At 48.5% G+C, this 15,241-nt stretch overlaps 1 protein-coding gene across 3 annotated transcripts in view; it reads left to right on the plus strand.

Moving 5' to 3' along the window:
• TRIM33 (tripartite motif containing 33) overlaps positions 1–15,241 on the plus strand; it is a 271,501-nt gene that overhangs the window by 204,795 nt on the left and 51,465 nt on the right. For all 3 annotated transcript variants that reach the window (XM_082246208.1, XM_082246207.1, XM_082246206.1), the window contains one exon: positions 5,392–5,524. In XM_082246208.1, coding sequence (XP_082102334.1) covers positions 5,392–5,524 — 133 coding nt within the window. The remainder of the gene's footprint in view (positions 1–5,391; positions 5,525–15,241) is intronic.

Here is a 15,241-nt window from a genome sequence, read left to right on the forward strand (position 1 = left end):
GTCACCTGGGACCTTCCCCTCCTATCCTGACCTTTCCCTACCCTGGGCTCCGGACCCCCGGGACACTTTAGTGGTGGGTCCCCTATGTAAGTTGCCTCAGGTGCTATACCAGGTAGTGGACGGTGGGGGGGAGGGAGGCCTCGGAGGGGGGGTACATGGTTTTGCCTCATACCGCTACCTGGGAGGGGGGTTTCATCCACTGGGATGACCCCCACCAGGGCCCCCAGGCCTGTTACTAGGGTAGGCCTCACTAGGCCAGGGGTCACGTGCTCATCGGCGCCAAGCTGCCATTTTGCCATGGCCTGCAGCCTGCCTGGGTATCCCTATCCCTGTAATGCCGGTGGCCATTTTGTGTAGCCGGAGACAAAACGGCACGGGAGCTTCTGGCTCTTGTGGGCGGGGCGTTACCTTCTACTTTCACTTCTCCATGCTGCTGATGGACCTTGCTGTGTTCTCCATGTGGAAACTACTCTAAAGGAGTTTAATTACCATGGCCTTCACCTTTTCATCTTCTGAGGGGTATCAGGCCTTTAGGGGGCTTAGGATTATCCCCCCGGTGTAGCGCTGCGTGCATCATGATCGCCTCTTAAAGGCGCAGTGCACGCCGGTAGCAGCAGACTTGCTGGGACCTGTTGTGCCTTTGTAACCTCACTTAACCTCAAGAGCGTTAATATTTGGCGATTGGGCACGGATTTCTCCCTCTTAGGCCATTGCTCCTGTTTTCAGGAGAAGCTTCTGTTTACCCCTTGCGGTGCAGGTTTCCTGTGTTTCCCTGTCTGCTCTTTACTTTCTTACTGTATAATCCTACTGTTTTGCCACATGTCTAACACGGATTCCCCAAGTTTGTCTGTAACCCCCGATGTATCGTTGGGGCCTGCTTCTGATGCTCATGATGTGATTTTATTGTCTGTGATGCAAGAAATGTCCAGAAAAATTGAAAAAGTTATTGCGGCAGCATTTACTAGGAAACGCCCTCGGCCCTCACCTGTCCCATCTCTGTTCTCAGATTCTGTGGCCGTTATGGTCGCCGGCGATGCAGACCCCCTTTTGGAGGATGCGTCCCTGCATTCAGACCTTTCTGACGCGGAAGAGGATGTTTCCACGCCTGGCTTGGCTCAGGAAAAGGCGCTGGTAGATGCTTTGATATCCTCAGTGAGGGACACCCTGAAAATCACTAATGCGATTTCTAAATTACAAGGAGCCTCAGTATCCTTTGGATCCTTCAGGGCAAAGAAATCGGCCAGGTTTTTCCGTTGTCCCGAAGTCTTGTCCGCCTTAGTGGAGGAACAATGGCGGCAACCTAATCGCACGCTTGCAGTTCCCAAACGTTTAGCTAGACGCTACCCATTTGAGGGAGATCTTACGCAAATGGACGGTCCCCCCTCAGGTGGACCTCCAGATATGCGGTATTCAAAAGGCCACGGTCTTACCGGTGGCAGAATCCTCATCTCTCCCTGATCTGGTGACAGACGTTTTGAGGTCTTATCCCGACACCTGTATACGGTAGTGGGATCTATTCTCAGGCCTGCCCTGACTACCATTCTAGTCTCTCAGACTGTTTGAATGGGTAAAGGCTCTGCGAGAGGCAATGACGGTAACCCCATTACCGTCATCTGCCCTGGAACTCGCTGACCAATTATCGCAGACTCTGCAATTTTTGTGTGATGGTAACCTGGATGTTCCGCTCGCTGCCAGAGCGTCAGTGGCAAGTGTGCTCATCAGACGTGCTATCTGGCTGGGCAACCTGAATGTTCAAGGGACCTGGACGTTGTAAGAGTCCAAGCTTCCCGATCAACGTTCTGGAACTGAGAGCAATCAAGTTGAGCCTGTTCCACTGGACGGACAATCTCAAGGGGTGTTCTGTCCGAGTCCAGTCCGACAATGTCACGGCCGTGGCATATGTCAATCATCAAGGGGGGCACCAGGAGCGCCCTGGCGGCTCATGAGGTAGCCAAGATCCTGCGCTGGGCAGAGGACTACGTCCCAGCCCTATTCGCTGTGTACATTCCTGGCGTAGACCATTGGCAGGCAAACCCTGGGGACCCCGAATGTGGACCTGTTCGCCTCCAGACAAAACAGAAAAGTTTTAAAGTTTGTGACTCGGTCCAGAGATCCTCTGGCTGATGCAGTAGACGCCCTGGTGGCTTCCTGGAGCCGGTATGGGCTAATTTATGCGTTTCCTCTGCTGAAACTTTGAGTTGGATGGGATTCCGGTAATTCTGGTGGCTCCAGATTGACCCCGGAGATCCTGGTACGCCGACTTGATTCGGCTGAAGAACGCAGGCCCGTGGACACTTCCTCTGCTGGAAGATCTTCTGTCTCAGGGTCCGATCTTCCATCCTGCTTTACAGTCGCAGGCTTTAACGGCTTGGCTGTTGAGAGCAAGGTGTTAAAGGACAGGGGTTTGTCTGATTCTTTTATCCCTACCTTACTCAGGGCTAGGAAGTCCACTTCTCTGAAGATTTATCATCGTACGTGGACTATCCACACTACGTACATTGCTTGGTGCGAATCGCTGAAGCTGCATCCTAGATCCTTTGCTAGTAGCAGTATCCTGACCTTTCTTCAGAAAGAAGTTGACCAACGTTTGGCGTTGGGCACTCTTAAGTGTCAGATCTCGGCCTTTGCTGTGTACTTCTAACGCCCTTTGGCTACGCACTCTTTGATTTCTTACTTTTCTTCAGGGGGTTTGCCATTTGGCTCCCCCCAGGAGGTCCCCTCTCCATTACCTCCTTGAGACCTTAATTTGGTTCTATCAGTTCTTCAGAAATCTCCTTTTCGGTTGCCTTTTTGGTGGTTATCACCTCTGCGCGCAGGGTTTCTGAACTAGCGGCGCTTACTTGCCGCTCTCCTTATCTGGTAATACACAGGGATAAGGTAGTGTTACAGCCTAATCCATTGTTTCTTCCTAAGGTGGTTTCAGACTTCCATCTGAACGAAGACATCATGCTTCCGTCACTCTGTCCGAAACCTTCACATCCTAAGGAAATTGCCTTGCATTCTTTGGATGTGGTTCGGGTGATACGGGTGTACCTGGAATCCTTTCGTAAGTTGGACTCTGTTTGTAAATACCGATGGACCTCGTAAGGGTCAGGCTGCATCCGCGGCGACAATCTTTCGATGGATCAGACAGACAGTGGTGAAGGCGTATTCATTTTAAGGGAAAGGTTCCTCCTTTCCCTGTCAAGGCTCACTCTACGCGGGCGTTAAGTGCCTCTTGGGCTTTCCGCCATCAGGCGTCAGTGATGCAGGTTTGCAAGGCGGTTCACCAAGTTTTACAGAGTGGATGTGTTGGCATCCTCGGATGCGTCCTTTGGCTGCAAGGTTTTGCTGGCCAACATTTAAGGAGCAGTCTACATTTCCTTCTCCTTTTTGATTTTGCTACAATTGAGCCACAGTTGCTTGTTTGGCTCCATGTTCTATAGTTGGCTGTTAGCCATGGGAATTGCATTCTTTAAAGTTTGTCCTCGCCCCACCCCTCAGTGGTTACTGCTTTTGGACGTTCCATCTGTCTATGATTTAAAGCAGCAACTACGTCCATCGGTGGACGAAATGGATTTTTTTACTTACCGTAAAATAATTTCTCTAAAATCCACCGATGGACGTAGCTTCCACCCCTCCTTTCTCTGTAGAGTTGGGTTTTGGGGCTTGCAACTAAACTGAAGATGCAACAATGAGGCCATTGGTAATAACCCAGGGATCCTTAGAGAATAAAATGGAAATTGTTGCAGTATTTATCACACCGTATTTGCGCAGCGGTCTTACAAACGCAATTTTTGGGGGAAAAATGCACTTTTTTGAATTAAAGAAAACCGTAAAGTTAGCCCAATTTTTTTCTATAATGTGAAAGCTAATGTTACGCCGAGTAAATAGATACCTAGCCTGTCATGCTTCAAAATTGCGCATGCACTTGGAATGGAGACAAACATTGGTAATTAAAAAAATCTCCATAGGCGACACTTTAAAAATTTCTACAGGTTACCAGTTTAGAGTTACAGAGGAGGTCTAGGGCTCAAATGATTGCCCTTGTTCGAACGATCGCGGCAATACCTCATGTGTGGTTTGAACACCTTTTACATATGTGGGCGCAACTTGCATATGCGTTCGCTTTTGCGCGCGAGCTAACTGGGATGGGGGCGGTTTTATTTTTTTTTACTATTTTATCTTTTATTTTTACACTGTCCTTTAAAAAAAAAAAATAATTTTGATCACTTTTATTCCTATTATAAGGAATGTAAAGATCCTTTGTAATAGAAATAATTATGACGGGACCTTTTTTAATGTGAGATCTGGGGTCAAAAAGACCTCAGATCTCGCATCTACACTAAAAAAGAAGTCATTTTTTCACAATTAAAAAAATGGGCTCTTTAAGCAGTTGCTGAAGCGACGTAGGACGTCGCTCCGGTCCTCCAGGGTTACCCTGGTATTTAAGGTCAAAATACCGACGTAAATACACAGTGGGCGGGTACGTAAGTGGTTAAGCTAGTTATACACCATACAATTTCTATCCAATATCCTTTTGAATATGTCATGTGCGGTTCTGCCTGAACTGTCAATTTGTGTTCAGGCAGGCAGCCCATTGTACTACAGAGTTGCTGGTGGAGCTGTTAAGAGATTCTGTAATTGTGTGTGTGTGTCGGTTTTATGCGGTCTTGATTGCTGTTCTTGCTTCAAGTGCTGGTGTGTTAAATTTCTTACTTTGTTTGATTTAACCTGGTCATTAGCTAATTGTTTTCTGAATGTTTATTTGATTTTCTAATGGTTGAGAAGAACCCTGAATGTGGTTTTCATTTGAGAAAATCCTACATATTGTATTGTAATAAAACTTGATTCATACATCTGGGATTACATTCAAATAGTAGATCTGGATGAAATTTTAAGAGCCTTTAAACTATAAAACTATAATGACTCGATGGCAAGAAAGGAACATTCTACGAGGTTTATAATAAAAACATACATACAAACTTCTACTCCTTTATGTCCAGCCTAAAGTAGAATTTTTGGCAAAACTTGTCTACTCTTAAAAATGTTCCCTCCCCTTCTAACGCCTGTTCTGAATAACCTGTGTAAGAAACAGGTTTGCCTGGTTTGGTCACGTGATTCGCCTCCCCTCTGTCAGCCAGTGGCACTACAGGGGAGAGGAGGGAGCACTGACAACGGATGGGCCAAAGGAGCCTATGACTGACGTCACCACTCCTGGACATTACCAGCTGTTGTCAAGCATGCTCTTTTCCCCTGCAGTTGTCCTTCCTACCTCTTGGCAAGAGTAATTTTATATTGCCTAATCTTTCAGGGGTTTTTAGAACGTGTTTGGTGCTATTGAGTTTTGGGTATAATCAATGCCCTTAGAAGTATGATTATCCTTCATGTTGGTTGTTCCTTCTCTTGTAGCTGGAAGATGCTGGATCAAATAATTTAGACACTATATTAAGCAGGTACATTTCAATTGGACATCCGCTTCCACAGCCAACAAGCACCATGAACCCTTCACCCGGACCATCTGCAATGTCGCCTGGTTCAACAGGTAAATTATCAATTTTCTTTTACTGCAAATGGAAACATTGGCACTGCCCCTTTTTTTCTATGACAATAATTATACTGTTCATTTGTAGCACCAGTCATAAACCTCTTCCCATTCTAGAGTATGAAGTTTATAGTATAGCATATTTATATATATATATATATCTATATACGTATAGTGACACAGTAGAATGTAGAATTACAGAAATTGATAGAAGTTGAATATTACAACCGTGACTTTCTTGTTGCTATTTACAGACAAAGCACATACATCTTGCTGGTTTTGTTATCTACAACTGAACTCTTCTACCTTTTTAATCTCTACATTTCTCACTTGGTCACATGATCTAGAAGTTGGGTGTGGCTCTTTAAAAAAAAAAAAAAATATATATATATATATATATATATATATATATATATATATATATATATATAGACATGCCTGATGTAGCCTTTGCAAGTTAAAGTATCAGTGTTGTGTTCCCCCCCCCCCCCCCCCTCAAGGTAGTAATTGACCATGTTCAATTTCCCTGCTGTCTTCATTAATTGGAGACATCTCATCTTTTTTTGGATTTTTAATTTACTCACTATTGGCTTTGCTATATTTTTTTACCTGAAAAACCATTAATGTGCCTTTTACACGTTGGTGTTTTGTGCCATAATTTAATGGTGATATCTACGTATTTGTAAATTTGCCCTGTACATACCCTTCTGTGTATCAGACCACTTTTGCTTAATGACTACTGTCATTACTGCAACCACTTTATCCATACATGTTAGACTAGACATGGGAGAAAGCACAATTTCTCTTACGTCCTCTGACAGTCGCCGCCCACTCATTCAGTCGTCACCAATGGGTATTGGCCTCTTATCCATAGGAGCAAGCTAGGCATAAGACTTGTTAAAAGCAAAGTAATTTACATAGACACACCTATGGGGGCTGTCCCACTGGTCCAATACCCCCCTGCTATCAGCCATCCCAACTCAGTTTGTCTTCTGCCTAGTTAGGAGTAAGATAGGCTCTCCCTGTGCTATGGCTACAGTCTCAGCCTTCTTCTATTTTTATGATTTTATTTCGGCAAATTAGTTTTTTCTTTGCACTACTAGCTGTTTATCAGCATTTAGTTAGTCACTTCTTCAAGATGACGGCGTCGCAGAGCTGGGTGCGCACTGGTCATCCTGGTATCCCAGGACATAGGGCCTTATGGAATCCCAGCCCGCCATCGAGCATTTAGCAGGCTATGCGTATGCCCTGGCCTCGCAAACGACCCATTCCTGTCCTCAGGGATGCAAGCCTGCGAGGTGGCCACCTCGCCTGGACGTCTCACCCACGGTTCCGTGCGTTGCTAGCGTCCTGCGTTTTTGGCTGACGGCACCCCCGCCATCTGGGGTGGGAGGTTTCCCGTCAATGTGAGGCACCCACGCCATCGGGTACAGTAAGTACATTCTGTGTGGGGCCTCTGTCTGGGGCTGGCAGGCCTGTGTGTCTGTGGTATCACCTAATGTCTGTGCGTTTTTGGGGCTCCTTTTCCCACGGTCCCTGCGGGGGCTCTAACACAGCTAGCTCGCTATGTGGGGTTGTTTGTTGGGGTCCCTCTCCTATGTGCTTGTGGGGGTCCCTCTCACTCTCCTCACTTTATGGTGTGTGTGGAGGTGCAGACACGTGCGGCGACCGCTGCGGGGTTAAAAACCGCCGGTCCGCCATTTTAGGTGTGGGCAGCATGCTGGCTTCACTGTGGGCGCTTCTACAGCGATGTATGTATTGTGTTTTGGCGCCTTACGGCGCCATCTTGTGTGTGGCAATGTGTTCTAATGACCACATGTCGGCGGCCATTTTCCCGGAGCCTCCCATTATTTTCTATGGGCAACCATTTTTCCTTAGTCTGAAGCCCTAGTTCAGCCTCATGCGGTGACATCACTTCCTTTTTCTGTGCAGAGGAGATGGGCAGGCGGTGGTAACACTTGTGGGGTCTGTCTTTGCTGTTTTTTTGTGGGAATACCTCTGGCTGTCAGCTTATTCCTGCTTGGGGGTCTGTTTGCAGTATCCTTCATAGCGGTGTACTGCGGGGGATTGCGGTACGCTTAAAGGGCCAGTATCTTTAAAAAAAAAAAAAAAAAGTTTTTTTTTTCTTATGGAGTCCCAGGACAGCAAATTTCCCCCAGCTTTGGTGGATGATTCAGGTTCCTCTGAATCTTCTGCTCTGACTGCCGCACTTGCGACATTAGCGTCCAAGGTGGAACTTTTGATGGCTGAACGGGATACTAGAAAAAGGCTTAGGCTCTCTCTCTCTTCTGATTCTGAATCTGACATGGTTGCCGTAGATGGTGTGCCCCTTGAAGGGTCTCGCTCTTCCCAGTCTGACGGGGAGGCGGAGGATGCAGGGGTGGATGATTCCCCCCCTGGGACGGCCGAGGACCGCGCAGCTTTGGATGCGCTGATCATTGCCGTTAAGGAAACACTACATTTAGAGGATGAGCCCAATCCTCCTCCCACAGATCCCGTAAGGCGGCGCAGGTATGTCCTTGCCCGGCTGAGTTCCTTGAAACTGTGAATGAACAATGGCGCAACTTGAAGCGCACTTTTGTGATGCCAAAGAAGTTTCAACTCCTCTACCCCTTTGCGTCTCCTACGGATTTGCGCTGGTCTGTGGCTCCAAAAGTGGATCACACTGTGACCAGATTGAACAGGGCCACTCTAGTACTCACCAAGGATTCTCCGGTGTTAGGGATCCTACGGATAGGAGGCTGGAATCTCTTGGCCGACATTTCTACATAAGTAGCGGGTTCATGCTGAAACCTATTTTCGCCTCTGTCATGGTGGCTCAAGCCGTGGCGGATTGGACCAAGGTGCTCCAACGCACCCTCATGGCTGATTCTGCCCCCCCTTCTAGCTTGGAGATGGTGGACCAGATTTACCAAGGGGTCATGTATTTGTGTGATGCGGTCTTGAATGGGGCCCCAATAGCTGCGTGCTTATCTAGTTTCGCAGTACTTAATCGCCACTTGATTTGGTTGAAAAGCTGGTCGGCTGACCAGACTTCCAGGAAGACCGTGTCTGACCTCCCTTATGCGGGGAATCGTCTTTTTGGAGAATCCCTGGATGTATTGGTTAAAGGTGTCACTGGGGGCAAAAGCCCCAAGTGACACCTTCTGTTGCCCCAGAATCCTAGAGGTAAGTTCTTCCGCGGTAAGTGGGGCCCCTCCTTTAAACCAAATCAGGGGTCCTTTCGTGCCTTCAAGGCTCAGGACAAGGGGAAACCTTTCAAGGGCCAGGGTGGCTAGAGAAAGCCCTGGGCGGGCAAGCCAAAGGCCGCCCAGGCTGGTGCGGCGGCCCAGTCCGCCACTGCCTGAAGGGGCGCCCTCACCCGTTGCAGGGGTGGGGGGGACGTCTGCGCGGTTTCCTCCAACCTTGGCTGCTCCGGATTCCGGACAGGTGGGTTCAGGAAATCATTTGATCAGGTTACAAGATAGAATTCCTTTCGCGACCAGGGGACAGATTCTTTCCCTCAAATCTTCATTTGACCCCAGATCGGTTGCAGGATCTTCATTGGGCGGTTCAGGATCTACTCGCCCAGGGGGTAATCGTCACGGTGCCACATCGGGACAGATTTCGGGGGTTTTACTCGAATCTGTTCACTGTGCCCAGAAAGGAGGGCAAGGTGTGTCCGATTCTGGACTTAAAAGCTCTGAAACGCTTCGTGCGCGTTCAAAATTTCCGCATGGAATCGCTCCGCTCGGTGGTGGCCTCCCCTGAGTCCGGGAGATTTCCTGGCTTCTATCAACCTAAAGGATGCGTATTTACACATCCCCATATTCGAGGGTCATCAGAGGTACCTCCGATTCGCTATCGCGGAGGAACACTATCAGTTTGTGGCGTTACCTTTCAGTCTCGCTTCGGCTCCAAGGGTGTTTACCAAAGTACTGGCTCCTGTTCTGGGCCTGTTGCACGCACAGGGCATTGTGGTCTTGGGTTATCTGGACGATCTCCTGTTAAGATCGAGTGCCAGTCAGAGCCTGCTGCGCAATCTGTCCACTACGGTTCAGACGCTCCAGGAGTTTGGATGGACCATCAACGTTCAGAAGTCTACTTTGTCTCCTTCGGTTCGTCTCCCATATTTGGGAATGGTCTTGGACTCCGCCCAAGCAAAGGTGTTTCTGCCGGAGGACGAGCTCTGGACCCTGCAGAGCGAGGTCAGGTCCCTCAGGGACAACTAGTCCTCCTCACTCAGGACCTGTATGCGGTCCCTGGGATTGATGTTAGCCTTCGAGGCAATACCGTTTGCACAGTTTCACACGCGGTCTCTCCAAGCGGAGATACTGGCCAGATGGGACAGGCTTCCTCAGTCCTTGGACCTCTGAGGGTGTCTCTGAGTCGTCAAACCAGAGTGGATCTTCTGTGGTGGCTCCAGTCCCCGGCTGTAGCGGAGGGAAAATCCTTACGGCCGTTGCTGTGGACAGTGATTACCACGGATGCCAGCCTGTCGGGCTGGGGTGGCGTCCTGGGCAACCTGTCTGCCCAGGGCACTTGGTCGGTGGAGGAATCATCCCTACCGATAAACATCTTGGAATTGAGAGTGATCAGGCTGTGCCTGCTCCATTGGTCGGATCGTCTTCAGGGCCGCTCTGTACGGGTGCAGACGGACAGTGCCACTGCGGTGGCTTATATCAATCACCAAGGAGGCACCAGGAGTGCCGGGGTGGCCCAGGAGGTGACCAGCTTTCTTTCTTGGGCCAAGACTCACGTCCCGGCAATTTCGGCAGTTTACATTCCGGGAGTGGAGAACTGGCAGGCCGATTATCTGAGCCGCCAGACCCTGGACCAGGGGAATGGTCCCTGCCCCCGGAGGTGTTTCAAATGCTGTGTGAGAAATGGGGATCCCCGGATGTGGATCTATTCGCGTCCCGGCTAAACAACAAGGTGGGAAGGTTCGTGGCAGGAACGCGCAATACTCTGGCAGACGCCTCGGATGCGCTGGTGGTGCCTTGGCACCGGTATCGTCTGATATATGCCTTTCCCCCAATTCAGTTGTCCAGGTTCCTGCGCAGGTTGATGTCGGAACCGAAGTTGGTGATTCTGGTGGCCCCGGACTGGCCACGCCGGTCCTGGTACGCGGACATCATTCAACTGGCCGTCGAACCTCCATGGCGGCTACCGTTACAAGACGTTCTACTGTCTCAGGGACCGATCTTCCATCCTGCTTTACAGTCGCTGGCTTTAACGGCATGGCTGTTGAAAGTCAGGTCCTGAGAGACAGGGGTCTCTCATCCAAGGTCATTCCTACTTTGCTCAAGGCTAGGAAAGCCTCGTCCGGTAAGATCTATTACTGTACCTGGAAGGCTTATTTTGCCTGGTGTGAATCCAAAGGCTTCCCTCCTCGTTCCTACTCGGTGGCGAGGGTGTTAGTCTTCCTACAAACTGGTGTGGACCAGCGCCTGGCGTTGACCACGGTTAAGGGCCAGTTGTCCGCACTGGGCGTCCTTTTCCAGCACCCATTGGCGTCTAACTCTTTGATTCGCACCTTTATTCAAGGTGTGCGTCACTTGGCCCCTCCTCGGAGGGCTCCTCTACCTTCTTGGGACTTGAACCTTGGTTCTGTCCGTTTTGCAACGTCCTCCCTTTGAAAACATCAGGGAAATTTCTTTGCCTCTGCTGTCGAAAAAGGTTGCTTTTCTGGTGGCGATCACTTCTGCACGCAGTGTCGGAGTTAGCGGCCTTGTCTTGCCCCTCCCCTTACCTGGTGGTTCATAGGGATAAGGTGGTCTTGTGACCCAATCCTTCCTTCCAAAGGTGGTTTCTGATTTTCACCTTAATGAGGACATTGTTTTGCCTTCGCTTTGTGCGAATCCTTAACATCCTAAGGAGTTTGCCTTGCATTCCTTGGATGTTGTCAGGGCGATCGGGGTTTACCTGTCGTCCACTGAATCCTTTCGGAAGTCCGATTCTCTTTTTAACCTTCCTGAGGGACCTCGGAAGGGTATGGCTGCATCTGCGGCGACCATTTCAAAATGGATCAGACAAACGATTGTACAGGCCTATTCGATTAAGGAACGGGTACCACCCTTCCCTGTCAAGGTGCACTCTACCAGAGCGGTGAGTGCGTCCTGGGCCTTCCGGCATCAGGCTTCGGTGGTCCAGGTGTGCAAGGCGGCGACCTGGTAGTCTCTGCACACCTTTTCAAAATTCTACAAACTTGATGTTCTGGCATCGGCAGATGCCTCCTTTGGCCGCAAAGTTCTGTGTGCCGCAGTGCTTTAAAGGGACCCTAGTTTTGCAGGGCCCTGGCTGTTGGGGTTGTTTTCCCCCTTGTTTGCTTTCCTGGGTTGTTGCTCCAGTTGAGCTTTTCTGTTGCCCAGAGGATACCTTTCTGTTCACGTAAGGTTCCTTTCTCTGACGTGTGTGCTGCGTTGCCTTTATGACGGTTACGTTTCCCACCCCTCATGTCTACACTGCTTTGGGACATCCCATTGGTGAAGACTGAATGAGTGGGCGGCGACTGTCAGAGGACGTAAGAGAAAACTGAATTTTTGTAAAATCTTACCGTAAAATTGCTTTCTCTGAGTCCTCTGACAGTCGCCGCCCCGCCCCTCTATTTGGGGTTCTTTGGACTTAACTGCTTGCTACCAAACTGAGTTGGGATGGCTGATAGGGGAGTATTGGACCAGTGGGACAGCCCCCATAGGTGTGTCTGTGTAAATTACTTTGTTTTTAACAAGTCTTATGCCTAGCTTGCTCCTATGGATAAGAGGTCAATACCCATTGGTGAAGACTGAGTGGACGGCGACTATCGGAGAACTCAGAGAAATGAATTTTACGGTAAGATTTTACAAAAATTCATTTTTTTGTGCTTTAGTACCAGGCAGAAAGTACAGCCCTTATTCGTAAAGCGAAAATACTGCTTCTTGGGGAATATCTTCCTTCAATCTATCATTCTTTTAAGGGTATTTGGTTCTTCTGGTTATCCATAAATATGAAATGGGGTTACAGCAATTCCTGGTTACTGAACGTACTGATACGGGAATAATGATTATCTGGTGACTGCCTATGTGTAATTGCATTTCTTTCCAGCAGCCAGGTACAGTCACAGCTATCCCACTACGCACATAAATCAGGCAGACTATTCAAACAGTGCACACTTTAGGCACCTACCAATCAAGTTACATTTGCCTCAGTAAAATCAGAGTTATTTCATGGTGTGATTGGAATCAATGGAATGTCCACTAAACCGTAATGAGGCTATCGGCGGGGTATTGTAGCATAATATAAAATGTGTGAATCCTTTCACAACATAGTAATAATGTAGTACACAGAGCCAATGCCTAAGTCACCCTAATATAGGGGCAAGGGTAGAAAGTGGATCCACTTTTACAATCATTTTTAGCCATATTACCTATCCCAACCATTGATATGCACTTCATTTAAAGTCCCAACTGCCCCCTTCTTTCTACCCTTGCCCCTATATTAGGGTGACTTAGGCATTGGCTCTGTGTACTACATTATTACTATGTTGTGAAAGGATTCACACATATTTTATATTATGCTACAATACCCTGCCGATAGCCTCATTACGGTTTAGTCATACTCCCCTTTCCCCCAATTTGTTCAAGAATAGGGATGGAGGTATTTAGCCCTAGCCAGGCGAAACCTCATTTAAAGTCCCAACTTTTTTCGGTGTTTGTGTCTGTAATGGAATGTCCACGCTTTTGGATGATGCAGAAATAAAGAATTGTTACCTAAACTAAGCTTAATTTGTAAAAAATCTATGAGCAAGCAGCTCTTTATTGCATTAGACACTAAGTGACTTATGCAATGGCACACTCTTACCTGCCTGGCCCGGGCTTCCATTGCATGTATTACATGAAGCTCAGCATGCATTCCCTGCAAACTCCTTATCTGCTGGAATGACAGACTCCCATGCACATGCGCAAGCTATCACCCCTCACCCAAAGTAGCACGGAGATAAGATGACAGCTGCCAATGAAGTATGTCACTGCTGCATCACTAGTGGGTAAACTAAAGTATTTTTAGGAGTTTACTTCCACTTTAAAAATTGTCTCGAACATCCAACATAACTTTTTGTCTCTGCAGAACATTTTAATAAACAGTCACTGTCTTCATTTCTTGTTAAATTATCCCAAATAGGCTTAGTTTACCTTTCTGAACATGTTAAACCTGTATTTAGGTTGTATTATGTAACATGTTCAGCATGTACCCCCTACTCCCCATTGCAGCTGACGACTTGTAGATTTCATTGAGCTACAAAGGGCATAGGTGAGTGGTCTTGTAGTTCATTGATCTTCCTGCTCTCAAGTAACTACCTGCCTATAATGGAGATATGTGCAGACAGCCATCCTGAGAGTCTGCAGGAGCCTGGCATTGCACCCGCAGTCTGCTGATCGCACATACAATGCTCTGCAGGCTCAGGCAGGGGGAAAAAAATGAATGCACCTTTTTTTCTTTTATTCAATGATAGCACGGCTCTCCATTATTCAGAACCACAAAGTTATATCGCCCCCTACAGGAGTAGAACACTAGGCAGAAAAAAAGACTTAGCTACGCCTATGGGCAGTCCTAGGTGGTAAACATTCCCACCCCCCTCTGCTATAGGCCTTCGTTTTTTTTCTGCCTAGTCAGGTGTGAAGACCTAGTTTACTGCTGGGATCTCTGGTCCTGGCAATATTTTCCTTTTTTTAAATGTTTTTTTTTTTTTTTTTTCTGCGAGATCTACAATCCACTGCCAGACTGGGCGACGGGCTGGATATCTAGATCCAGTGGTCACCCCAGGCTGGCCAATGAGCACATGCATACCACAGCTCCACGCTAGGTCGGCTGCAACATAGCCCCACTGGATGGGGACTGGCCTGCGAGTTAAACGCCTCCCAAGGTCGCATATGACCGGGTCTCGGCCTGAGTCACAGCATTTCTCCTAGCTGACAGTCCCCCCAGTTAGATCAGGAGGTTCTGTCCGGAGCGGTGCTTGTCTGGTTCCTGATATTGCGAGTAGCTATCCCCCCTCTCCCCCCTGGAGGGATTTGGGGTGGACGCAAGCCCCTCCCTGGGACGGTCGGACCTGTGGGTTCCCTTCAGACCCCCCCCCCTTTAGTTTAGGCCAGTTCGCACCATTGCCCTGCTGTCGCAAACTGTGACCGAGTGGGCTAAACTTTTGTGATGTGACCTAGAGGATTAACAGATTCCCCCCGCCTTTGCTGAACTGGCGGACCAGCTGGTCCAGGGGCTGCAGTTTGTCTTCCTATTTGGGCACGGCTCCCCGGATTTTTATCTGTTTTGGCAGTGGTGCACTGCTTAGGCGTGTATTGTGTCATGTTGGTCTGCGAACCAGACTTCTTAAAAAAAAAAAAAACCTCTGAATAAATCATCTGTTTGGGGCTACCCTGGATGACAGTCTGGGATGGGAAAAGAACCCTGCCACAGACGTGGCCTGTCTTGGCTCACAAGAAGTTTTTTTTTTTTTTTTTTTTTCCTTCGGGGTCCACTGGTAAGGGTTCAAAATCTTTCAAGTCTTCTTCGGGAGGTTCCAAGCGGCCTGGTCTGGCAAGCCGAGAGTCGCATTCTCTAGACCCACGGGCAAGGCTCCTTCAGCATTAAGGTGCGCCGTCGCCCATGCCTGGGGTGGGGGGACATCTTTGCTGGTTTCTGGGCCCATGGACCTCCTTGGTAAACAAGTGGGTCCACAAAGTGATACTGTCCGGTCACAACATAGTT

Source organism: Pelophylax lessonae (assembly GCF_965119305.1).
Source record: "Pelophylax lessonae genome assembly, chromosome: 2".
NCBI classification, from domain to species: Eukaryota; Metazoa; Chordata; class Amphibia; order Anura; family Ranidae; genus Pelophylax; species Pelophylax lessonae.